Raw genomic sequence first — 27,077 nt, forward strand, 5'->3', positions numbered from 1 at the left:
AAACACCATAAAGATAGAACCTTTACTCTGCTCCCAGTGGCTCTCATCCCCAAGAGGTGGGTGGATTTTCTGATTGGTAGAATGTAAAAAAAATCTGGTAACTATGAGTGCAGGTTTCTCTGTCCTTGTCATCTTGCTCCTTGTTGATACAAGCCCACCCAACTGCCTGAAGTGGTCTTTCCACTAGGGCAGCTCTGGCTGTAGGTATCAAAGCCAACTTTGGGAGGGAGCGGTCTGTGGTCACCCAGCTGCTCTGTGTGCAGGTTCAAGGAAGGAATTTTGGGCAGCGTCATTTGGCCTCCAGTCCAAGATGTTCTCTCTGACACAGCTTGTGAGCAGTAAAATGGGGGCTTGGAATTCTGTCTCTTTCCTGTCTCTGTTCTTAAGTGTATTCAGAACCCAAAGGGTATAGGGTATGTATTATTGGAACCTTCTAGAACATCAACAAGATATGAATTGCCCAACACTTAACTGGCAGCTATCAGTGTTTCTCGTATTGGGGTGAACAAATGAGGCAATTTACTGCTACTGAAGTGGCTTGTCTTGTCTGAAGAGTCCGTTCTGACTTGAAGATCTTCATGATTAAAATAAAATTCCAAAGCAACCGTGGTTTTCTAGGTGAAAATACTCATCCCAGAGTTATCTGAGTTTATCTACTGTGTTTTATGATGCAATTTATTTCATAGAATCATAAGACTCTGAGCCCCAGAGTTCAGCGCTACAAGTTGATTGTGAAATTTCCTTTGATAACTCCTCCACTTGTCCGGGCTTTATTTAACCACATGTGGTGATGGGAAACTCATTTTGTCTCTGTGCAGTCAATCCCATTTTGCTCCTGCCTTCCTTGGTAGAAAGCCCTTTGCGTGTTGAATTGAAATGTGCCTCCTTGTGGTTTCTCTCATCAGTCTGCCCTTTGAAGCAGCTTTATTAATTACCTATTGCCAAGGCAATGCTGCACAGCGAGCCAAGAGGAAACAATGGCAAACAGCAATAACCATTTAGTCTCGTACCCAGGGGGCCGCGCATCATTGGTGGGTTGGAGGGCCTAGGTTGAACTTGGTGGTCCCGTGGCTGTGTTTCTCACTCCCGCGGTGGCAGCATTGGTTCTTCGCTCTCAGTTGAGCTCCACTCTCTTTCATGGATGCTTATCCTTTGTGCCCAGCTGAACGGGGTCACACTACGTGCCCCCTTCTTCTTCTCGTGAAAGATGGCAGTAGTGTAAGAGGACAAGCCCAGCGAGGAAGCACGTTTTAAGCCTCTGCTTGAATCCATCTCTTAACACACTGGTGGTCAAAGCAAGTGATAAGGTAGAGCCCAGAACCTGGGGAGGAAGACGTACTCTGCTTCTTCTGAGAAGAACTGCCTCTGTGGCAAAGGACTTGGGTCCACAGAGTGTTGAAGAACTGGGAACAACCATTTAATCTGTCAGAGTGACTCAAAAGAGGTTCACTTGCTTCCTCTGAGGTGGCTTTTTTTAATGCTTGCAGGTGGTAGCTCTGCATTCTGAAAACAGTACTGGTAGCACAACCTTTGACTGTGGAGGGAACAGGGAAAGTCCTTCAGTCTTGGAGTAAAATAAAAATTCCCTATCTCCCAGGGTCAGTGTGAAGATTAAATTGAGTAATAAATGAATATGTTGGCTGGCGCCGCGGCTCAATAGGCTAATCCTCTGCCTGCAGCACCGACACACCAGGTTCTAGTCCTGGTCGGGGCGCCGGATTCTGTCCTGGTTGCCCCTCTTCCAGGCCAGCTCTCTGCTGTGGTCCAGGAAGGCAGTGGAGGATGGCCCAAGTGCTTGGGCCCTGCACCCCATGGGAGACCAGGAGGAAGCACCTGGCTCCTGGCTTTGGATCAGCGCAGTGCGCCGGCCGTGGTGGCCATTGGAGGGTGAACCAATGGCAAAGGAAGACCTTTCTCTCTGTTTCTCTCTCTCTCACTGTCCACTCTGCCTGTCCAAAAAAAAAAAAAATAATGAATATGTTAATAACCATTCATTTACTCATTTGTATGTGTGTGTAAGATATATAACATTAACTCTACTCAACTTTCTCCCATGCCACCTTCCAGTGGGTTCTCACACTCCCCCAGGGGTCTCCCTTTCTTACTCGGGTATTTTCTGCTTTAATGTGTTCCCTTTTAACTGATGGTTCCCTGTTCTGAATACAAGACTTCAGGTGGAATACATTGGAGTGATGATACCTCTTGTGTCATAGAGACTCTGCCTCCATTCAAACAGCTCAACTTCACGTGTGGTTATATTTCACCTCATGGCACCTACGGAGGTTGCAGGCAACTAGACTCCTGGCTTTTTGTTATGTTTCCTTCAAGAGCTGCTGGGTGTAGTGTTTCTTCTGTAACTGTTTGCAGACAGTCTACCTTGTAGAAATCCTTCACATGTCACTGCCTCTGACTTCATTGAGCCACTTTGTTGAGTACGATATTTCATCCCCATTTATAGATGAGGGGTACTCAGGTTTAGAGAAGAGATGTAGTCCCTCAGGGTCTACCAGGCCCCCTCCCCTAGGGCCACGCCTCTGGCCTCAGTGTTTATGGATGCAGCTGATTTTCATTCTCTCTTCTTGTCTGTACTTCCAACTCCCTTTGGGGGTCTTCAGGATCCTTCATGATGGTGAACAGCTCTGGGAGAGCCTCTGGCCAGAAGGCCCACCTTCTCCTGCCCACCTTGAAGGAGAACGACACCCACTGCATCGATTTCCATTACTACTTCTCCAGCCGGGACAGATCCAGCCCAGGGGCCCTGAATGTCTACGTGAAGGTGAACGGCGGGCCTCAGGGGAACCCCGTCTGGAACGTGTCCGGGGTCGTCACCGAGGGCTGGGTGAAGGCAGAGCTCGCCATCAGCACCTTCTGGCCGCATTTCTATCAGGTATGGATGGCATTTTACCATGGTCCGATTTTTGAGAAACCATGATGAATCTGGGTGCCTCTTGCCCTCTCTAACATTGATAGGCCTGGAAAGGACCTCATTTATTTAATCAATCATTCAACTTTACTGGGCTTCTCATCCTAGCTGGGCCTTGTGGAGGCAGGGTCTTGGGGAGGAGACTGATAGGTAAATGAATAATCCTAGTGTAACAGGGTGTGTGGGGGTCTAGGACACTGGGTGAACACAGCACCAAACTAATGCCTGCAACTGTTACTCTCCCTGTGTTGTAAGTGGAAAGATTTCCATTCAGAGGAAAGAGATAGCCAGAGATCACTGCTAGTAAGGCAATTAGGGTGACTTCTAAAGAGAAATGGTGGCTTGGCTGAGTCTTGAAGGGTGCGTAAAAATGATTGGGAAAGGCATTTGAGTTGTCAGGGACAGAATGGACCATGGCCCAAAGAAGTGAGTGAGAGATTCTGGCAGAGCCTGGAAGCTCTGAGCTGTTGAGGGGCATGTTGCAAAGGGGATACGCAGGGAGAAAGCCTGCAAAGTGGGGTAGGTAGGTCATAGGGAGCTCAGTCTGGAGCACAGACTGTCTGTGGTGAAAGCCACTTCCCCCTGGCACCCCTGACTTAATGTAGATCAGTGTGTTCCTAAACCAAAGAAGGAAAAATAAAGTCACAATAATGCCCAGTTTCTGGATCAGTTTCAACATGTCCCTTCCTTGCCCTGTTTATCTCGTTACGAACTGAAGGCACATAGTATGCAGACCCCCACCAGCCCACAGAGCACGCTTGAGGAACACAGTTCCACGTCATCTTAGTCTGGGACTATTGAAAAAAAGAATTTAGGGCTGGCGCCGCGACTCAATAGGCTAATCCTCCGCCTTGCAGCGCCTGCACACCAGGTTCTAGTCCTGGTCAGAGCGCCGGATTCTGTCCTGGTTGCCCCTCTTCCAGGCCAGCTCTCTGCTGTGGCCAGGGAGTGCAGTGGAGGATGGCCCAAGTGCTTGGGCCCTGCACCCCATGGGAGACCAGCAGAAGCACCTGGCTCCTGGCTTCGGATCAGCGCGGTGCGCCGGCTGCAGTGCACCGGCTGCAGCGGCCATTGGAGGGTGAACCAATGGTAAAGGAAGACCTTTCTCTCTGTCTCTCTCTCACTGTCCACTCTGCCTGTCAAAAATTCAAAAAAAAAAAAAGAAAAGAAGAATTTAGTATCATGAAGATTGAACTTATATGTCCTGGGACCCACCCGTTTGAACTGCACAACCCCATGATTTTTAGTCAAGTTTCAGAGTTGTGCACCCATCAGTATAAACCAGTTGTGGAACATTTTTAGCATCCCGGTGAGGTCGCTTTTGCCCATTTGCAGTAAATCCTCATTTGCACTTTTGAAAGTTTTTTCATAAGAAAGTGCTATAGTCAAGATGTGCATTTTGGGGACATTTCTCTAGCGACTGATGGTGCATCTGAGGGTGGGAAGATTAGTGACTGAAGCCTTCTTAGACATCTTCCTGTTCTACATCCCTGGTGCAGTCCTTGCCGAGGTTAGTGTTAGGAATACACTTATCTACCGAGATCACTTGTATTTGTATCTGTGAGATGATTCAAGCCTTATTTCTCTTTGCCTGGATAACTAGAAATCAGAACTTAATACTAACTTATCCTCATTATGTAGCCTGGATTTTGGCATACCAATTTCCATTTTATTTTCAATGGGTTGTTATTTCTCTTTAATTTTATTGTCCTTTTTTTTGTGTATTTCCTGAAATTCTTCTAGCAGCAGGAGAAAGATGATGATATCGGTTATAGTAAGATGTTGGTGCTGATGAGACCTGTCATTTGTTGTCTGTCATGTTCCAGACATAGGACAAGTATTTTTATATATATTAGCTTATTTAGTTTTCAGATGGATTTGTTGAGGCTGGTGCTGTTATGTCCATTATATAGATGGTGAAATTAAAGCACAGAAATGATGATAATATAAACTCACTTGGAGGTAGAAACTCACTTTGTGCTCACTCTGTTGGAGGCTACAGCCTAAGTTAGTATAGCCGAATACATAAATGTGTGCTACATACATAATTTATAAACCTGTAGTAGCCACATTAAAAACAGAAAAGAAGCTGGTATAATCAATTTTTTTTAAAGATTTATTTATTTATTTGAAAGTCAGAGTTACACAGAGAGACGAGGAGAGGCAGAGAGAGAGAGAAAGAGAGAGAGAGGGGTCTTCCATCTGCTGGTTCATTCCCCAGATGGCCGCAACGGCTGGAGCTGCATGAATCCAAAGCCAGGAGCCTGGAGCTTCTTCCGAGTCTCCCGCATAGGTGCAGGGGCCCAAGGACTCAGGCCATCTTCCACTGATTTCCCAGGCCACAGTAGAGAGCTGGATCGGAAGTGGAGCAGCCAGGTCTTGAACTGGTGCCCATATAGGATGCTGGCACTGCAGGCAGTAGCTTTACACACTACGCCACAGCGCTGGCTCCATGGTATAATTAATTTTAATAAGATGTTTTACTTAGTCCAGTATAACTGAAATGTTATTTCAACAAGTCATCATCCTAAACAAATACTAGTGAGATATTTTACATTCTTCATAATTCCTTACAATGTGTATATTTTATGCTTTCAACAAGTCTTGATTTGAATGCTGGATTGGCATTGGGAATACTAGTCTGCATTTATATTTTATAAAAGGTACAGTTGAAGAAGTGGATTCATAACATGAGTTTTCCAATACTGAATTACCAGCTTCTGAAATGTGAACTTAAAGTAATTAAAATGAAATAAAATGAAATAACTCATTTTCTCAGTCTCACTGGCCCCATTTCTGTAGCTGTAAATGAATGATCCGTGACTTCTGTATCAGGCTGCACAGACCGAAACCCTAACCACACAGCCACACGGCTTCCTCTGGTAGAGTTCTTGGAACAGTTGGCCTCGCCTGGCTCCCCTGACGGGGGAGACGAAGGTGTATCTCTGAATGGGGCTCTCGGAAGACGTGTGGCCTTCAGGCAGGTGTATGCGTTGCATGAATTGTTGCACTCCATCATGTCAGAATCCTGCATTTCCTCTGGCGGGCCCTGGACCTGGGTCTGAGAGTTTGGGGTCCTTGGTCAGGAGAATGATGGGAGTGAGTCACAAGAAGGTATTTGAAGCAGCAATCGTCAAGCTGTGCAGATTACCCCCAGGGACCCCAAGAACTGGCGAGGGGCAGGGTCTTAATAATAATGTTTGTGACCCTGCTGTCTTTGGTTCTCTCCCAACTCATCTCCCCTGTCCACCCATGGAGTGGCCAGGAAAGAGAGGCAGAGAGCAAGGAAAGTTAGGAAAAGAAAGGAGAGGAGAGGAGGTGAGAAAGGGAAGAGGAGAGAAAATCCTTGGAAGAACTCATTTTAAGTTTCATGTGGATGGCAGAGCGGTTATCTAAATGTTTTCCTAAACCATTGCTCAGTCACTCACTCAATTTACTTGCCCATCACTCAGCAAGCATCCTGTCTGAGCCTGGCCGGTGCAGATATCCATAATGCACAGGTGAGCCAAGCAAAGCCTTGTGATGGTCAGCGAGGACTGTCTGCATTTTATGTCAGGCTAGGCCCTCGCTCGTTCCTTTAGAACAGCAATAACCTGTCAATAAAAGTGACTAAAAGCAGAGTCCTTTCATTTTGGCATGTGTGTCGCTAACAGTACGATGTTCTCTCCTAGAGCTTTCAAGACAAATCGAGCACCTTTGGCCTCTTTTTTGTGTCTCCTCCTTCCTCTTATGCAGGGTGTTTTAACTGGTTTACCAGGCCTGCAAACTTTTATCTGAAACTCTGGTGTCACGGATGTTTCAGAATTCAGAATATTTGAATTTTTTTTTTTTGACAGGCAGAGTGGACAGTGAGAGAGAGAGACAGAGAGAAAGGTCTTCCTTTTGCCGTTGGTTCACCCTCCAATGGCTGCTGCGGCCGGCGCACCGCACTGATCCGATGGCAGGAGCCAGGTGCTTCTCCTGGTCTCCCATGCGGGTGCAGGGCCCAAGCACTTGGGCCATCCTCCACTGCACTCCCTGGCCACAGCAGAGAGCTGGCCTGGAAGAGGGGCAACCGGGACAGAATCCAGCACCCCGACCGGGACTAGAACCTGGTGTGCCGGCGCCGCAAGGTGGAGGATTAGCCTAGTGAGCCCCGGCGCCGGCCTAGAATATTTGAATTTAAAAGTTAGTCTAACTGCATACCCCGTAAGCTTTATAACACCTCTACGAGGCTCCACAGCAGCACGCCATAGTCAAATACACAAATTCTCCTACAGCCAGACTCCGGCAGGTTCACAAGAGATGGAATGAATGAAGGCCACTGTGTCAGAGCGTGGCTTGGCGCAGGTGTCACCATCGAATCACTCTATGTGACACTTAGGTGCAAGGCCTTGTCTTCAGAGTATCTGGGGCTTCAGAATTGCACTGAATTCTGTATGGATCTCGGGAAGGGCTCATGCCCATGTGACTTGTGGAGTGCGGACAGCTGTTCCCTGGGAAAGAACGAGGTGGCTGAGGTCATAGCGTGTGGGGAAAGCTGCAGGAGACACAGTCAGCTAAGTCGGGATTCTCTGGAGTCGGGAAGAAACCAGGCCGCGGGTGTTTAACGTTCAGCCTCCCGTTTCAGTGGGCGACCTCTTTTTGTCCTGTGACTGTCTGTGGAGGTGCCGTATGTGTCTGCTTGCCTGGGACACGCCTGGTCAGCCTGTGTTGTCCTGGTGAGGTTGTTGACAGCGTCTGTTTCCTAAGGCAGCCCAATTTGGATGATAAATTATGCAGGCTCCCTGTCCATGGAGATTGACAGGCCGCATACTGGCATGTGCAGCTTTGATTCATCCTTGTATCAGACATCATGCAGGAATTTTCTACAAAGAGCCAGATAGTAAACATTTGAGTCTGTGGGCCATCCAGTCTCTCTTGTAATCTCCCAGCTCTGCCATCGCCTTAGATACCATGTAAATGAATGGATGTAATGAATGCGCAAAAACAGGTGGTGGGTCCCTATTTAGGTTTGAGGCCATGGTTTACTGAACCCTAGTGTAGGTAATAAACTTAGGCCTAGAGCTGGATAGTGGAGTCCAAAGTATATCACATATTGTTGACAAAGTTGGGACCACCAGAGCTCCAGTGCCTTGGCACTTAGAATGAGCCCGGCTCTTGCCCATGTGACTTGTGAAGACTGGTGGGCATTTTTCTCTGAGATGTTCCCTGGGAAAGAATGAGGGGGCTGAGGCCACAGCATGTGGGGGAAATTTCAGGAGACACAGTCAGCCAAGGCGGGATTCTCAGGAGTATCAGTGTAGCCAGCAGATGTCTGTACACACTCATGGACACCCCTAGGGAGGCCTTAGCCATCCCATTAGAAATCTTTTTATGAGGACCTGGTGCAAGTGAGTCTGGGATAAAGCCCCAGGTTGGAGTGCAAAGAGCAGGAATATTGCCCCACGAGGAGAGACTCACCATTGGCCACACTTTTTGATGGAGAGTTGGGGGAGAGTAGTTTCTTCAGCACTCCCTAGTGCTGACCCTGTGCTGGACACAACTGCCTCACCTTTGTACAGTGACCCTCTGTATTCCGTGGCCATAGGCCATCTCTTTCAGAGTGGGAGGGATTGCAGGAAAATCTAAATCCCACAGGATCCTGTCTAGGTCCTCTGGCTGCAAGCTCAGTGCCTGGCCTTTCAGAATAGCTGGGCTGTTTTGAGAATCTTCCGCGCTGTAGCCGTGTGATGTGTGATGTTAGCTGTACCCCATCATCATTCAGAATCAATTTGCTTGTAAAAGGCAGAGAGTAATAGGAGGTACGGTGAAGGGTGCTTCTGTGTTTCAGATAGATAACACACGTAGCATCATGTCAGCCCTACAGTGGGCCTGGGCAGTTGTTGCAAGGGAGGGAATCGGAGGAAAAGGGGAAGGAGGAGAGGGCGCCTTCATTAACAAAACGCCCACCGTAGTTTAGCCTGGTCTCGGTCACCTCTCTGCCGGCCCCGTGATAAGCAGCCTCGTCTGGAGAATTTTCTGACTCCACATGGCGTCCTTACGTTCCCTCTGCCCTGCACTGTATGTTGAGAAAGCAGTGTGGAACAGACACGTGTCTCTGTCATACACAATGCCACCAGCACGTGTCCACACACACAGTAGCACAGACACATGTTTCCCACACTCGCAACACGCTTGTGCACGTGTGCACACATGGGGAGGTGGCAAGAAAAGCGAGTGTACCTGGAGTCTCTGAGACAGGAGTAACACAGGTGTGGGCATTCCCAGACCTCAAGCCCTGCCCCTACACATAGGATTCCGTGGAGTGAACACAAGTGTGGTTTCCAGTACTGCTGGGCTTTAGACCCCATGGTGCGTGCATTAAATTATCAGATTATTTCACAGCCCTTGACTCCTGGCTGGGTCATAAGCATGGGGTTTCCATCCTTCTTCTTAATGGGCTTTGTGGCACCAGGTCTTCAGAGGGTCCCGGGTGGGGCTGTCCCTCTTTAGCCCACCCCTGCCTCCTCTCCGGAGAGCAGGTGCCTGGTAGATGTTGTCAGCTGTGTGCTTCAGATCATGACCTGTGTCCACGGGATATTCATTCCATGTCTTGTTTTTAATGATTCTGAACTTTTCTGTTTAGAAAAACAAAGAACTTGTGTCCGTCTTTGAGCCACCTGCTTGCTCTGTTCTCCCTCACCTCCCTTGGTCAGATGACCTTGTGTTCCGCACTGGAAACTGCTGTGCAGATCACTGAAATTAAGAACTCATTTTGGCTGGCGCCGCAGCTCACTAGGCTAATCCTCCACCTTGCGGCGCCGGCACACCGGGTTCTAGTCCCGGTCAGAGCACCGGATTCTGTCCTGGTTGCCCCTCTTCCAGGCCAGCTCTCTGCTGTGGCCAGGGAGTGCAGTGGAGGATGGCCCAAGTGCTTGGGCCCTGCACCCGCATGGGAGACCAGGATAAGTACCTGGCTCCTGCCATCGGATCAGCGCGGCGCGCCGGCCGCATTGCGCCAGCCGCGGCGGCCATTGGAGGGTGAACCAATGGCAAAGGAAGACCTTTCTCTCTGTCTCTCTCTCTCACTGTCCACTCTGCCTGTCAAAAAAAAAAAAAAAAAAAAAAAAAAAAAAAAACTACACACACACAACTCATTTGACTTTGATTCAGCTAGACCTGAAACTCAGTTCTACTCCCTGGAACTCCACTGGCATCCAGCACTTTAAATCTTATAACTTTGCTCACAATTTAGGAGGACCTATCACAGGGAGAGGCCCACCCTTGGAACCCTACCTCCCTCATCTCTCCTCCCTCCCCGACTCCATCCCTCTCCCCTGGACAGTAAATCCTCCTCCGTGTCTTACAAAGGCCTCCTTGAACTGATGTGGGAAATAGAATCTCTTGGTTTTATCCAAAGCCATCTCTCCTTGGGAAAACATGCAGGACCGTGGTCGTCTTCTTCAGCAGAGCCCTGAGGATCCTGCTTTTATCTTCTTTAAGGAAACTTTTGCTGTGCACATCCTCTGCTCAAGGACTGTGAAATGTCCTGAAACCCCCAGTTCCCCTGAAGCGTGGCCTCACAGATGCAGCACCTTCCCGTAGGCACACGGGCTGCTCTTTGCAGGGCTAGGGCGTGACTCATCTCTGAGCCTCTCTTGGGAAGTCAGTTCCTGGCTCTTCCCAGTTCCCCATGCTCAGGGCAAGGTCTTCACCTTTACACACAAGCTCTGCCTCCCTGACACCTGCACCAGGAGGTCTCCAATAAGGCTCTGTGGGCCAGCGCATGTGCATTACACATGGTGGCCTTGGAGTTGGAGAACCCTGCTGAGAAGTTGGGGTTCCCAGCCCAGGCCTCTGCTCTGGTCCCTGCACTCAGTCTCTGCCTCCTTGCACTGACATGAGCCGCCTTGCATGGCCTGCTTCTGCCCTTACCTGCCACTTCCCTCCATCTGGAGGCAGACAGCCCTGAAGTAGTCTCCAGACTTCTCTGCCCTCTGCTCTGGCTCTGGTCACATTTCCTGACTTCCGGCACTCAGGGCTTTGATCTGAGTTCCCTGTGAGTGTGCTTGGCTATGGAGGGCTGCTCTCTCACTCCTGAGAATACCTGGGTGGCTGTTTCCATCTCAGGGGCCTGGTAACCCCCTGTTTCTTTGTGCTGTCTCTTTCCAGGAGCTGGAGCAGGCTGGGTCCTGGAAGGGCCTTCCTGTGGTCAGAGCCCCACACCCAGGCACCCCACTGGGGTGAGCATCTCCACCCAATTGTGCAGGGTCTCCTGGGGGAACTGCTGACATCCCCAGCCCCATTTAAAAACTTTGGCATCCAGGGCTTATTACCATTCCAACTTCATCCTTTGTGACTTGCCCACTGAAATTGTTGTTTGGAGGGTTGATGACTTTTGTTGATTCTCAATAGTGTTTTACACAGAAAATGCTGTTTTCCTGTTAATGGGCCTATGTACTACAGGTATTGTTCTCAGCTTATCACTTGACTTGTGTTCTAGACTTTTGTTGACATACTAAGCATACCTTGACCTCATAGTTATTGAGAAGGTTTTATATAACTTTTAAGAAATTGATTTTTGAGACTTTGTTGTTAATTTCTAATTTTAGTAAATTTAGTTAGAAAATATATAGAACCAAATGTATGCAATTTCTTGTTTGAAGAATATTGAAGATATTCTCATATAATCCCTGCATGCTTAAAAAGAAAGTTTCATTCAGTTGGTTCTCATTAGCATATGCATAATAAGTAAATTATTATTTGTATTTTGTATGTACTCAGTACCTTTGGTTTTTCCTGTTTGATAAGTTACAGTCTAAGACATGGGTTTAAGTCTCTAGATATTATTTCCCATCATTTTCTCTTTCAAGTTTTGAGTCATGTATTTTTTAAAATTAAAATACACTTAATAGTTTATATTTTTTGTTTAAAATTCTACTTTGATGCATTCATATTTTCAACAACTGTCTTATTTATTTGCATTTTCTTATTATGTCTTTGTTCAACTTGTTCTTTTTAAGGTTACGGAGTCATTCTGTTTTAAGTGTTTAATCTTATAGTATACAATTATGCTTTGATTATTTAGACAGTGGGAGAGCATTTCTCTATTTTAGCCCATTTATATTTATTGTCACAACAGACTTTTTTCCTTACTTTTGTCATTTTTGTTATACAGTTTGAATGCTTTCATGCTATTTCTTTTTAAATGTACTTACTTTGTACATTCCATTTTCTTTTGATTTTTTCTATGGACTTTGCTTTTAGTTTCGAGTTTTTTTTTTTTAAATAGACGTGATTTTTTTTTAAAAAAAGATTTATTTGAAAGTGAAAGTAGCACGGAGAGAGGGAGACAGAGAGTGTGCGCGTGTGAGAGGGAGAGAGAGAGAGAGGAAGAGATCTTCCATCTGCTAGTTGACTGCTCGCATGGCTGCAGCAGTCAAGGCTGAGCCAGGCCAAAGCCAGGAGCTTCATCCGGGTCTTTCACATGGATTCAGAGGCCCAAATGCTTGGACCATCTTCCACTGCTTTTCCCAGGCCATTAGCAGGAAGATGGATCGGAAGTGGAGCAGCTGGGACTCAAACTGGCTCCCATATAGGATGCCAGCACTGCAGACAGCGGCTTTCCTGCAATGTGTGATTTTTAAAGAAAGGCTCTCTGTTCACTTGGCCTTGCAGGATGAAGTTGCTGTAGCCCTTGTAGATTTGCAGACCTCTCTACCCTGTCCTGCACACTGTTAAGCCTCTCTGAGAGGCTGTGCTGTCCCAGCACACTGCTCTGGAAGCATGGTTGTCATGTGGGTACAGTGGCTCTGTGTCTGGTGTGATCACTGTCCCCAAATCAGCTTACATAGCTCCCGGGCAGCCATCAGTCACTTGCTGCTTTACTGCCATTGGCACCTGTGCCACCAGTGCCCTCCTCTTCCTTGTTGTAGCTCCAGGCCCCAAAGAGAGAGTACTGGCCTTGACTTTGGCTGGCCTGGAGTGACCACGTGGACCACTGAGAAGTTTCCTCTTCATCTCCTTAGCCACCTACTGTCCATCTACTGGCTTGAACTGAGGAGTGAAAGATGGGACAGGGTCCACTTTGGAGGTTGTCAAGTGGATAGAGGTTAAAACATGATGCTGGATTAGACCAGTGTGGCACACTGATGCTTTCCTACAAAAAACAGCCTCTGGGGACCAGCGCTGTGGCATAGTAGGTTAAGCCTCCATCTGTGGTTGTGGCATTTTATGTGGGTGCTGGTTTGTGTCCTGGCTGCTCCTCTTCTGATCCAGCTCCCTGCTCATGGCCTGGGAAGGCTGTGGAAGATGGCCCAAGTTCTTGGGCCCTTGGCACCCACGTGGGAGACCCGGAGGAAGCTCCTGGCTTCAGATTGGCACAGCTCCAGCTGCGTTTGGGAAGTGAACCAGCAGATGGAAGACCTCTCTCTCTGTTTCTGTAACTTTGCCCCCAAATAAATAAATAAATAAATCTTTAAAGACAGAAACAAAGATGGCTTCTTCCTTTAGTGCATCCTAATAGTAGAGATGGGAGAGGATGGACAAATTTCAGATATCCAGTGAGGTAGACTCAAAAAAAGAAAGAGAGAGAGAGAGAGAAAGGGAGAAGAAAGGGAGAAGGAGAAGCCCAGACAGAAGCCCAGATCTTCAGCTTGGATGGAGCTGGGTGGCGCCATCCGTGAGTTCCACAGTTCAGGAGGGTGGCCCCTGGGCCGTGAGGGTGAAGACTGCAGAGAGATCCTGCTCAGTTCTGTTGCATACAGATTGCGTTTGTGGCACTGTTGTGATACCAAGTGGAAACACAGAGCTGTGAGCTGGATGAGTGAACTGCTTGCTGTTCAGGTGAAAAGTCTGAGAGTAGAGACGCTGGGCTTGGGAGCTGACAGTGAATGGTGGAGGTTGAAGAGAGCATGCATGGGAAAGCAATGAGTAGAGGAAGTCCAGGTTTGAAGAGCAGATGGAGGAGGAGGCATACCTGCTAATGCACCCCCAGAATACTCCCAGATGGATGAGAAAAACCATGAGTGATGTAATCTCAGCACCTAAATAGAAGAGACCAGAAAAAGAGAGCTATGAGCACTGATAGTTATAGAAGAATGGTCAGGCAGTGATAATAACTGTAGCAAACATTTATTGAGAGCCTATCCCATGCCGTAGACTGTTCTAAGTAGGGTATGGACTGAAAAACTACCCTATCCAGTGAGGTAAATGCGGTAATTGTTGGTGCAGAAACCACGGCACAGAGCAGCAAGTACCTTGCTCAGGGTCACACACCAGTAAGTGGCAGAGCCAGACTTGAACCAGGCATTCTGACCCAGAGCCCACATACTACACCACCCTGCTCTGTAAAAGAAAAGCACCCGCTGGATTTAGCAATCAGGTGACTGCTAGTGTCTGCCGTGAAAACAGCTTTTGAGAAAGCGTTACAGACGAGATCTAGAGTATAACAGGTTGGGGTTTTGAAGTGGAAAGTAAGGAAGTATTGGGCGTGTGTAAAGATAAAATTATGGAGACTTTTCAGTGTGATTGAAACAACTGCAATAATAGGGGTGAAACGGGTGCTGAAGGGTTGTTTGTAAGTGGAGAAACCCAAGCGTTTCCATAAGTCAGGGTTAGGAGTAAGAGGGATGGTCTGGGCTACAGGATAGAGAGAGAAAGTTGAGCAGAACCAGAACCAGGAGGGTGGACAATGCAGCAGGGGTCAGGGTCAAGAGCACTGGCGTTTCCTGCAGAGAAGACCAGGTCAGCGGATTAGAGGTTAGCAAGCAGCCTTCTCTTCCCTCCTGCCGGTGAGTGTGTCTCCTGGGACTGGACGGAGGATGTTGAAGGGAAAACTCATGTGTGTGGTACAGGAAGGGTAAAGGCAGGTTCGTGACAGGCGTGGCAGAGCTGAGCTGAAGATGCAGAGGGAACTGTCTGGCCACGTGGTGAGGTGAACTTGGGCTGCTTGAGAATGCAGAGGGGTCCAGGCAGATGCACTGACTGCAGAGAAGCAGAGGCCCAGACAGTGGCAGGAACGAGGGCAGTGACCTGGCAGAGTGCTGTGGGGGAGGGGCTCGTGCCCAAGTGCAGGGAAACGGGGATTTTCTGAAGTGAAGAAAGCCAAGAGTGAGGGTGAGCTGAGGCATTGGCTTCGCGGAGGTCAGAGGTGATGCCCAGGTTGTCCACACAGACACTCACATGACCTTGGTGGAGACAGGGGTTGGGGGACGAGGGAAGTTGTTATCTGAACTATAACAGCTTAAGCATACACACACATTTGTGGAAATAAACAATTCAGGTGATAGTTACACAAGGAAATATCTATTCTATTCTATTCTCAGATATGAGCAGCTAGGTTGTTGCTTATTTTTAAGAGGTATTATTAAGAGATGGACCTTATTTCATCTGAGTGCAGGATCCAATCAGGGGAAACCCTCCTTGGCTTATTTGAGCTTCCAAGGTAAGCGTGTCTCTCACCCTTCCTAGGAGAGTTGAGGTGTTGGCTGGCAGGAGGGGGGCAGGTAGATAGACAGGAAGGCAGACAGACAGGCAGGCAGGGAGGGAGGGAGGGAGGCCATTCTTCCCTGGGTGTCGCTGAAACCACAGCGAGCAAGGTGCAGATTGGAGTCCTCGGGCCACATTTGATTGTTTTTCCTGTTTTGTGTCTGAAATCCATTAAAAATGTTCCATGTGGCTGACTGTTCTTCTGCCAGTCAGCAGACGGTGGCCTTTTTACCTTGTTTGGAGAACCCGAGTCCATTGCCAGGGTGTAGTGTGCTGTCCTAATGTAAGGTCTCTTTGCCTGGCTCTGATAGGAGGCTTCCTGTGATGAACGCCCACAACCGCCTGTGTGAAATTGACTCCCGCCTTGTGTGTTGCAGGTGATATTTGAATCTGTCTCTCTGAAGGGTCATCCTGGCTACATCGCTGTGGACGAGGTCCGGGTCCTCGCTCATCCGTGCAGTAAGTCTGCCCTCCTCCCAACACTGCTCTGTGCAGACCGGGTATTTCTGAGGCTGCAAATCCCCCTCTTCATTCAGCTCACAAACATCTCTCACTCTCTCTCTTTTAATCCTTCAAAAATGCTTACATACTCAATGCAATCAGTCCTGAATAAATCCATAATTTTGCTGGCCTGTTCAACAGGCAGCACCTCCAGGAATGTGCAGAGAGTAGCAAAACATCTTCGTTTGAATCTCCTGCCATTATTAAGGGAGTCTAAAGTCCTGATTGTTTATTAGTGGGATTCAGACCACTGAAGTGGAAGAATTAGAGGGCTTTGGATGGAATCTTGTGCAATTGTCTTAAAAAAAGAAAACCAGCAACACCAAAACATGGAGCAAATTAGCTCACTGTTCACTCACAGGGAAAAGTACCCCCAGAGCTATTAATTCTTTAAAAATAATCTTAAATATGCTCATCAGTTCTGTGTAGGGGTAGGCAGAGATTTCTCTTGGTGGTTAGTGTTCATGGTGTGGTGTCAGGAGTCCTCGGCGCACTCCGCTCCCCCACACCCATCCATTCTCCCCAGAAATTGCCCTCCCTTCGCTGTATTTAGTCTAAGGCACGTGAATGGGTTTCGACAGGAAGATGTGGTTTCTGGGCTCACAGAACCTCAGAGGGCCACGTCTTGGGTGCAGGTTGTTGAGCACAGGTAATACTTGGGTAGGGATTCTGAAATTAAAACAAGCAAAAAAGGTATGGGAGTTGGGGCAGCCCCGGGTGGGATGGCTGAGATGCCGTCCCATAAATTTGTTGGTTCTCTGCTAATCAAAGATCCCCATTCATTTCTCGGCAGTCATCCAGTTGGAAGTAGCCCTGCAGCGGGCCTCTCTCCGTTCCCCGCATCTGGCCGTGAGTCATACTCTGGGCTGGAACGCAGTTTGCTGCTGCCTCAGGACTCCTCACGTGCCCTCGTGCTGTGCCTTGCAGCCCTCCCACTTAGGACTGCTCTCATTTCAGCCTCATCCACACTGCTCTCAGTGAGAGGACTCTTTCTCCCTCTGCAGTGAACTTGTCAGGCCCTGAATCATCACTTTATTCCCTCTTCCTGGCGCTGGAATGCCATACTGTGACTCATGGCCTTAGGGCACCATCACTGGAGGAATCTGGGACAAGTCCCAAGTTCCAGACTCGGGGGAGCTGTGTTTGGCGTCTGTGCAGGAGAGACCCTCCTTCCGTCCACATCTTAGGAGTGTAGAGATCCGACTCAGACTCCATTCCCTACTCCCTGGGTTGCTTCCTGATCTTTTCAGATTTTCTCAGATCGGCCTGTCCATTCTGCCGTGCCTGGGAAATGCTTGTGTTGAACCAGACTTCGTGTGTAGAGGATCCCAGTGGGTGTGCAGGTGAGTCCCTCACCAGCATGGAGTCTTCCCCTCGCTTGCGTCCCGAGAGTCAGCATCCAGTGCTGAATGATACAGGTGTGTTGGGAGGAGATGCCCTTACCCGTAGCCCATTTAGCTGCACACATGTAACCCAGAATAGCTAGCAGACTTCTGTCTTCTCAAATCCTGCACAATCCCATCCTTAGTACTTACTCCCAATTGCGGCATCTACCTGCATTCCTGTCTCTTCCCTTGAGCTTGAAGCTTGGACTTGGTCTGGTAGCTGACACTGGCTCTTCCCAAGAGAGTACTGCATGGCTGTCTCTTCCGGGATCCCACAACTCTGTGTTCTCATAGGAATTTTCACCTCCACCATGAAGCCCTATCTGGACACCTGTTTCTTGTTGCATACTCACCACCTGTAAGGCCAGATTGGGTGAAGTTCTGCCCTTCTCCAAGCACTGTCTGTGGCTTGTGGTCATGGAAAATGTTTCTTTCTGATGCATCTCCATGGGAGAGTGTTCTTGGGAAGGCATTTGGGTACCTTTCCACCCCTAAATCTCACGACTGCTCTTGGGGCTGTGCTCTCCTTGGGCTGCTCCTGGATTTAGGATTCTCCTGTAAACCTCATCCTTTCCCTGCTGAGGAGTGTGAACTGTTGCATTATGGAATTGATGGGAGCCAGTTATGCAGCAAATGGGCCATGGCCTGTATCTTGCAAGACGTGACCCTGGCTTTATTTGTTGGAATGTGCTTCAGTGAGTTCAACCTCAGTACTTAGGTGGCTTCAGCATAAAATTCCCAGAAATTGTAATGTGGGGATCCATGAGAGTGACTGGAATGGGAAAAGTCCCATTTCAGTTCAGGTACAAATGCTGGTAGAGTATCTAGTCGTCTGATCTAGCTACTGCTCATGAGTCACATGAACTTGATTTGGGTCTAGCCAAGGCTGCTTCCCAAGGACCCACACTGAATCCAAACACAGCCTAGGATTTGATCCATCCGTTCTTTGAACAATTAAATATTCAACAATTAAATAATCAACTTTGTGTTCAGAGCATTGCTGGGTACAGGAGATACTTAATGACTAAGGTTAAATCCTTGCCCTCATGGTGTTTATTTAGAAAGAGCACAGGAGGAGGAATGGCTTTAAATAACTCATCATTTCAGATAGTAGAAAGTGCTGTAGACTGTGGTAGGTTTGAGTGACAGGGGTATGAGAGGGCTCCTCACACAGAACGCTGAGGGGTGGGGTCTTTGAAGAGATGCTCTGAGCTTTGGCTCGAATCATAGGGAGGTGTTTGCTGTGTGATGATCTGAGGGGAGGACATTCTGGGCAGAGGAGACAGCAGGTGCAGGATCCTGCAAGGGGTCAGCCAGCGCGTCCTGGAGCACAAGAGGAAGCAGAGTGGACGTTGGGGGAGAGCTGGGCCTGTTCGTGGTGGGCCTCACGCATCCTCGTGAGCAGAAAATGTGTTCTTCTAAGCTCAGAGTGGCAGTGTGGGATTGACCCATGCTGGGTAGCAGTGGGGCCTCGCTTCATGGAATCCCATGGGCAGCTCATGGAGAAAGCTAAAGGACCATAGAGAGGAAGTGAGAGAACCTATTAGGAAGAGAGTTCTGGAGCCACGCCAGAGTCGTTGGTGTCCTGGACTAGGGTGGTAGAGAGATATCCAAGAAGTGTTTACTGAGTGAAGACTCCATGCCTGGTGCTATTCTGGAATTATAGGAGTGACAGGCTCATGAGCTTCCATTTAAGCGAAAGAGACTGAAAATAAAACAAATAATGAGGTAATTAGGATATGTAACAGATGGTGCGTTCGTTTGCTAGGGTTGCCTGCCTTCACCGCACACCACAGGCTGGGGGGCTTCAGTGGCAGAGATGTGCGCTCCTACAGTCACAGAGCCTGAGACTCTGAGGTCAAGGCGTCAGCGGGCTTGCAACCTTTCCTGGGCTCACAGATGGCCACCGTCTTGCTGTGTCTGCACATGGTCTCTCCTCTCTGCCCCACACTCCTGGTGTCTAAGTTCAGCTTTCCTCTTCTTAAGAAAAATAAGAAAGGAAGGGAGAGGGAAGGTGGGAGCGAGGGAGGAAGGGAGGATAGGGTGGGAAGCTTCATTATGTTCTTTGTTTAAAAGAGTAATTTACCTATTTGTGCAGCAGAGTTAGACACAGAGGGAGGGAGAGACAGAGAGAGGTCTTCCATCTGCTGGTTCACTCCCCAAATGGCCGCAATGGCCAGAGCTGAGCTGATCCAAAGACAGGAGCCAGGAGCTTCTTCTGGGTCTCCCACGCGGTTGCAAGGGCCCAAGTGCTTGGGCCATCTTCTACTGCTTTCCCAGGCACATTAGCAAGGAGCTGGAATGGAAGACAAGCAGCCAGGACTCAGACAGGTGCCCATATGGGATCCAGGCACCACAGGTAGAGGCTTAACCTACTACACCACAGCGCTGCCCCTCATTATGTTCTTAAAACTGTTTATATGAAATACAAGATTTGTTCCCTTTTAGAAATAAGAAAAGGAATGCCACCAGGCAGGAGGACTTGGAGCCCACCCTCATGGCCTCCTGTCACCTGGCTGGCTGCTTTAAGCCCAGTCTCCAAATCCAGCCACACGCTGAGTCACTAGGGGTCAGCGCCTCAATGCCTGTGGTTTAGGGGAACACAGACCAGTCCATGGCAAGCAATGCGAGGAAGACACAGAATGTGGAGAATGAGCAGGTGGGGAGATTATTGGTGGAACCAGCTGGGTCTTACCTGATGGATCAGAATGGGAGACAGAGTCTTTGAAGCTGACCTGTTACCAGTCTTCCGGCTTCAGCAAGGTGCTGTGGGTGTGGGGAGAGCTGAGTGCTTCCCACGATGCTGATGGGTGCTTCTGGGAGTTTATGTCACATTGTCAGATAGAGCTTCTGAACTGGCCTTTGGACTGAAAGTGCTTTCCCCAGATATTAATGCATTGATGATTTCACTTATAGATCATTAAAAATGTAACTCTATTGAGAAATATACCTTCCCTTTATATCTTCCAGCTTTTATATCCTCCAGTTTTCTCTTGACACATGGGGAGAGTTTACCAATAAGCGATTCCACTAATTATTCCAGGGGGTTAGTGCTTGACTTGGAAGTATGCCCTCCATGGATTGGAGCTGAAATTATGTCTGATTGATTGATTGATTGGAAAGGTAGAGTTAGTTAGAAGGAGAGCAAGAGTGAGAGTGAGAGAACAGGAGAGAGAGAGAGACAGAGAGAGAGACAGAGACAGAGACAGAGAGAGAAAGAGAGACAGAGAGAGAGAGAGAAAGAGAGACAGAGAGAGAGAGAGAGAAAGAGAGAGAGAGAGAGAGAAATCTTTCTCCTACTGGTTTACTCCCCAAATAGCTATAATAGCTAGGGCTGAGCCATGCTGAAGCCAAGAGCATTGAATTCCATCTGGGTCTCCCATGTGGGTGCAGGGGCCCAAACACTTGGACTCTCCTCCACTGCTCTCCTAGGTGCATTAGCAAGGAGCCGGATTGGAAGTGAAGCACCCCCAACTCAAACTGCTGCCCATAGGGGTTGTCAGTGTCACAGGCAGTGGCACTACCTGCAACCCTACAACACCGGGTCCCTGATGTCCTTACTCAAAGCAAGTTCCTCACAGTTTCCCAACCAGTGACCTAAAGTTCGGCATAACACTCAAAGGAACTCATTTTTTCCTACTCACTGAAACCTCTCGCCTGTATTTTATAGCCCATTTAACATTTTTGTGTTATTCTGAATGTACCTTAGCCATACTTACCTTGTGCTGCTATTTCTCAGTGTTAGCCATTAGTAGGGCTGGGCCTGATAAATGTCAGCACAATATTCTACTTGGTTTCGAAGTTTCTAACTTGCAAGTTGACTTTTAGAATTTTTCAAACCTTTTTTTTTTTTTTTTTTTTTTTTACCCATCACAACCTTGCTGGGCCGTGTCCCTGAGCCTGCAGAGCGTCGGCAGCACGCCTCTAATGTGTGTATTGAGCTTTCTTTCCAATTGTGTGGCTTCCTACTGAGCACTGTCGGGTTTAAAGAGCGAGATAAAGGGCACAATAATATGTCTTCAGATGCTGCACTGACATCTGCAGGAGTTTAAATGTCACCAGCATCAAGGCACGTTGCCCCAGATGCACAGTCAGTTTTCTGCTAACCCCATTCACTGGAAGCCCATCTTTGGGGGCTGGGTCTCTGTGGTTCACGAGAGGGGGATGCTTAAAGCCATGAGCCTATGGCTGGCCTAGGGCTGGAGTTGGTGCTGGTGGGTTATTTTCTCTCCCAGAGCTCCCAAGGAAGGCAGAGCAGCTGTTGATGGAGTATACAGCCGAACCAGAGGCTGCAGTGAGAACCCGGGAGAAAGAGGGCTGGGGAGGCAGGAGCCCAGAGACTGAAGTGGAGGACCAAGCATGTCCCGTGCTCCTGGAGGATCCCCAGAGAGTGTTCAGGGAAGAGCCAGGGCCTCAGAGAGCAGTGACGAGAGGGAGGCCAGATGGAGGAAATGCTGGGCGAGCAAGGGCTGTTGGGGCAGGTTCCTGTGACCCAGGGCTAGCACCCCCTGCATCCCCACAGTGCAGTGCACAGAGGGCATCGCTGGTTATGGGACCAGACAAGGCGAGAGTTCCCAGGTGACTCACACAAGGACAGCATATCCAAGACCACAAGCTGATACAGCCTGCCTGTCGGCATCTTTTGTGAAATCTGTGCAGGTTTTTTTTTTTTTTTTTTTTTTTTTTTTTTTTTTTGCTTTTTATTTGAAAGGCAGAACAACAGACAGGGAAAGACAGAAAGAACTCTTCCATCTTCTGGTTCATTCTTCAGGTGGCCACAACAGCCAGATCTGAGCCAGGCCAAAGGCAACAGGCAGGAACTCATCCCACATGAGCAACAGGGCCCCAAGCACTTGGTCCATCTTCTGCTGCCTGCCCGGGCACATTAGCAGGGAGCTGGATCAGAAGCTGGGTACCCAGGACCAAAACCAATGCTCCAGTACGGGATGCTGGCATTGCAAGTGTGTCTTAGCCCTTTGCATGTGGTATAGGCCTCCTATACAGAATTTTAGTAGAAATTCTGTCAGTGAATGAGAGATTTTATAAAATCTGGATTTTTTTTACTTTCCTTGAGAAATCACTTGAGTCACCACTCTGCAGAAAGCTGTCTCACCTGCTTCCTTAGGCCAGGTTTCAGTAGCATCCTCTCCTTCACGGGCCCAGGGCCTCTTCCATTCCCCTGAATCCACACCGCGCCCTACTTTGTCCCCAGTGCAGAGGCTGGCGTCAGATCTGGGTTATTATTGTGCTTACATGGTGCCTTATTTTGGCAGAGATGCCTTTATTCTACCCAGATTCTATCAAAGGTAGGGAAATGATGGAGGGGACAAGGAGGTGGTGTGTGTTTGTTACATTTTATAACTAAGCCACTTTATTAACTTATATAACTGTTGAGCTCCTGTAGGCCATGGTTTTCACATCTCTGCTGTAAGAAGCTGAGGTTTCTCCAGCATTCTAACACCAGGGCCCAATGCCTATCTAAGTTCTGAACCTAGAAGGGAGATAAGAGGGATTGAAGGTGAGAGGATCAAAGCAAAAGATCGGTTGTTGAGAAGGGAGAAGTGGGGGAAGGAGGTGTCTCAAGCACACAGGAGGCATGGATCCAGAGGAGACAGACACATAACTTCCAGTCCACAGAGTCGAAGCTGTCTGCCCTGTGTCCCAAAGGGTAAGGGGAGAGCTTCCCTCTGTAAAACCCAACACAGAGTTCCCAACACTGGAGCTGAGACTGAGCACGTGGGGTGGACCTTGTCCCCACCCTTGAACCTGTGACATAAACAGACTCACACGGTTCACTATCTTCCTTCTTAAAGAATTGACTTGAGGCCAGCACCGGGGCTCACTAGGCTAATCCTCTGCCTTGTGGCACCGGCACACCGGGTTCTAGTCCCGGTCGGGGCGCCGGATTCTGTCCCGGTTGCCCCTCTTCCAGGCCAGCTCTCTGCTGTGGCCCGGGAGTGCAGTGGAGGATGGCCCAAGTGCTTGGGCCCTGCACCCCATGGGAGACCAGGAGAAGCACCTGGCTCCTGGCTTCGGATCAGCGCGGTGCGCCGGCTGTAGCGCGCCGGCCGCAGTGGCCATTGGAGGGTGAACCAATGGCAAAGGAAGACCTTTCTCTCTGTCTCTCTCTCTCACTGTCCACTCTGCCTGCCAAAAAAAAAAAAAATGACTTGAACTGATGCTCCCAGAATATATTTGCCAAATTGTACAGGAGAGCCCAAAGGTAACAATTTCAGATGATCAGAGCCGCGTGACATTTGTCAGGTTGACTGGGTGCAGGAATCTTAAAGTCTGACAAGCCCACAAGGAGGGGTCTTGCCTGGGCCTTGCACCCTGGATGCCCCCTAGCTGTGAGGTCCTGGAGATGGAGTGAGGGTTCTCTGCCCTGTTGTCGTTGGTTTCAGAGCCTGAGCAGCAGGGCTGTGTTTTCTGCCAGCAAGGCTGCCGGCTCGGGCTTTTGCTGAGCCTTGTAAACAGTGACAGGGTTTGGTAGACAAGGGGGAAGAAGGGAGGAAGGGATCATTTGCAAAGGTTAATTAGGAGCAGTGAGAGGATCCTGAAGACAAAGCACAGCTCTGCCCAGGAGTCCTTTCCCTGGACCCTGACCTCTGTCTGGAGACACCATCTTCCTTCCCAGTGCCGGGGTGACAAGGGAACCTGCTAGTTAAATACCAAGTTTGGGCAAAACTGGGCCTGAACTGAACTCTGTTGCTTGTCTCGCTCTGGGCACATTGGACTCCTTGAGTGTTGGCTTCTGCCTCTGTAACACAGAAATGACAGCAGTGTCTGCTTGCAGGGACATCAGGAAGTCAAATTAGATGAAAAGATGCAAGGCAGGTGTCCCGATGCCCGTCACTGAAGGAACTTTTGATCAGTGACATCGTTGCTACTGTTGGTCTCCCCTTGTACTTGACTCCCTGGAAAGCAGCTCTGAGGCCTTTGTTGAACCTCCTTGGACCTCTGGGACTTTTCCATTGGCCCCTTTCTGGGGTGGTCCATGCCCAGCTCTTCACTGGTTTGGTCGGTTTGGTCGATGGTGGTAGAGATCCTTACTGTGCCTCAGTAAAGAAATTCATTCTTCTAGATACAGGCTGCCAGCCCAGGGAATGTGGATTTTGCTGCTCTTTGGAGAACCATACAGATGGCAACTTGTCTGGGTGGGTCCCTAGGAACCTGGGCAAGGTGTGTAGGTTCTCTGCACCTCAGTTCGTTCACGGCAGAGAGAACCCTGCCACCCGCTGTGTGGGATTGCAGCGTTGTCCTGTGTGGTGCGGATCCCACGGGACCACCGAGGAATGGGAGCTGTTTGTCTTCTCTTGGTGGTGGTGGTGATGGGGGCATTGGCACAGCAGTTGAGACACCCACAGCCCATATCATAGTGTGCAGGCTCCTTCTCTTCCTCTCCATCAGCATCGGCAGCCCTGTCGCTAAGGCCGAGTGTGCGGGTCTGCGGCCGGAAGTGTTCAGTTCAGCTTTCTTCCCTCTGCTCGCCCAGGCTGTAAGGCAACTGTCCTCTCGCCAACCCCAGCTACAGTTTTTCTTCCTTCCAGATTTCAGTGCCATGGTCCTGCCTGTCATCCCTTGTAAGCCCCCGGGGCCACGTTCTTGGGATGTTTGTGCTGGTGCCACAGGCTGACAGCTCTTGACAGGAATGTTGGGGTCTCAGAAATCTCCATGTGTATCTTGGTCCCCCCACTGTCTGGGTATCTCCCTGCACCAGACTATATAACCCCTGTGAAGTGGGGATGTTGCCTACCTGATGGGTTTTGTGAGGTTTAAGTGAGAGACTATGAGCAAAGCTCCTAGAACAGGGCGTGGTTTGTAGTAGGTGGTCCATGACCTCTTCACTGGGCAGGGCCTCCTCCCTGGCACTCTGGCACAGTCCGCCGTGCCACGCCCACCTGAGCTGTCATCCACTCCGGGGAGCAGGGGGTCTGAGTAATCCTGTGCTCATGTGCTCTTTGGTTTCTCTCCTAGGAAAAGCACCGCATTTTCTACGCCTGCAAAATGTCGAGGTGAATGTGGGGCAGAACGCAACGTTTCAGTGCATTGCTGGCGGGAAGTGGTCTCAGCATGACAAACTTTGGCTCCAGGTGAGAAAGGGGAAACTCCTGTTCACCGTGGCCCATCCCTAGGTATGGGAAGAAGGCGTGTGTGTGATGAATGGTTTGGTATTAAGAGGAGGAGGTATTTTCTTTTTTTTAAATTTTATTTGAGAGAGAGAGAGAGAAAGAGAGAAAGGCCTTCCTTCCATTGGTTCAACCATGGTTCAACCCATGGCCACTTTGGCCGGTGCTGTGCTGATCCGAAGCCAGGAGCCAGGTGCCTCCTCCTGGTCTCCCACGTGGGTGCAGGCGCCCAAGCACTTGGGCCATCCTCCACTGCCCTCCAGGGCCACAGCAGAGAGCTGGACTGGTAGAGGAGCAGCCGGTGCTAGAACCCGGCGCCCATATGGGATGCCGGTGCTACAGGCAGAGGATTAGCCAAGTGAGCCACAGCGCCGGCCCCCTACAAGGAGGTATTTTCTAAACCTGTGTTCCTTAGATGGTACACTGCATCCATGATCTTGCTAAATCTTAACTATGATTCTGTGAGGTCAACAAATAGGGTATATCCATTGTATAGATGGAGAAACTGAGTTTGGAACCTAAAAGTTGCAAAAATAGACTTTGTGACTATGACCTTCAGTGACTGTCCTCTAACAATTTTTTGTGTTTTGAGCCCAGATTACCAGGACTAAGGGAAACTGAATATTTTAGGTTCTGGGTGTGTGGCATTATGGAAACTCAGTTGGAGGGTTTTGAATATTGAGGGGTGCACCGGTGCATCTGGGTACAATCAAAGTCACTCTTAGGATCTTTTAGAACATAGAGCACTTAGAACAGGTTGCTAAGATGAGAAATCTTTGTGTTGTCTGGCGAAACAATTCCATCGGGGGTGGGCTTTGAGCTTGGAGGTCTGTTTCTGTTATTTCTGTTCACTGATGCTGCTTCCCCTGCAAGATGAGAAAGGCTCTGTTTGGTGGGGGACAAGGCAGCAGAGTAGGGCAGAGGCCTGGAAGTCAGGTAGTTATGAGGTTGGTGCACGCTGGCCTCTTCCATCCCCGGTTTGATGTTCTGAGACAGCCCAGAAGTGAGAGCTGTGATGTCCATTGCTGCAGCCCCAAGGCACACGTGGCTGCAGCTGCTTTGTTCTTAAGCTATTTTTGAACGGTGTTGTTGAGGTGTAATGGAGAGAGCACACATAACATGTACCACTGGATCAGCCGTGATACATGTTCATGTGTGAAACCAGTACCTGCATGGAGACACTGGATGCATGGATCATCCCCAAATTCCTTTGTCCCCGTTTGTGTTTCCTTCCTCCTGCTCTTCCCACCCCCTGTGGAACGTGGAGCCAGGGATCTGCTTTCAGATGCTATGTGCAGGCCAGGAATCTCTAAGCAGAGAGTCTGGGGTCTAGAATGCTCCCAAATCCAGAACTTTTTGAGCACTGACATTATGCCATGGATGGAAAATTCTACCCTCTACCTCATATGTCAGACCACAGTCAAAACGCAGGAGCAGTAACATACTAAATAAAATTATCTTTAGGGCAATATATAAGATAAATATGAAACGTAAGTGAATTCTGTGTTTACACTTGGGTTCCATCCCCAAGATATCTCGTTATATGTGTGCAAATATTCCAAAATCCAAAAAAAAAAAAAAAAAAAAGAGAGAGAGAGAGAAACAAAGGAGGAAACCTGAAGCACTCCTGATCCTATACATTTCAGGTGAGAGCACACTCAATTTGCATTAGTTTGTGTATTCTAGAAT

The 27,077-nt window shown here is 48.8% G+C and overlaps 1 protein-coding gene across 12 annotated transcripts in view; it reads left to right on the forward strand.

The window, feature by feature from the left end:
* PTPRT (protein tyrosine phosphatase receptor type T) overlaps nucleotides 1-27,077 on the forward strand; it is a 1,128,555-nt gene that overhangs the window by 398,117 nt on the left and 703,361 nt on the right. For all 12 annotated transcript variants that reach the window (XM_070051826.1, XM_051846098.2, XM_070051827.1 and 9 more), the window contains exons 3-5: nucleotides 2,616-2,887; nucleotides 15,751-15,832; nucleotides 25,237-25,352. In XM_070051826.1, coding sequence (XP_069907927.1) covers nucleotides 2,616-2,887; nucleotides 15,751-15,832; nucleotides 25,237-25,352 — 470 coding nt within the window. The remainder of the gene's footprint in view (nucleotides 1-2,615; nucleotides 2,888-15,750; nucleotides 15,833-25,236; nucleotides 25,353-27,077) is intronic.

Source organism: Oryctolagus cuniculus, chromosome 11 (genome assembly GCF_964237555.1).
Source record: "Oryctolagus cuniculus chromosome 11, mOryCun1.1, whole genome shotgun sequence".
NCBI lineage: Eukaryota > Metazoa > Chordata > Mammalia > Lagomorpha > Leporidae > Oryctolagus > Oryctolagus cuniculus.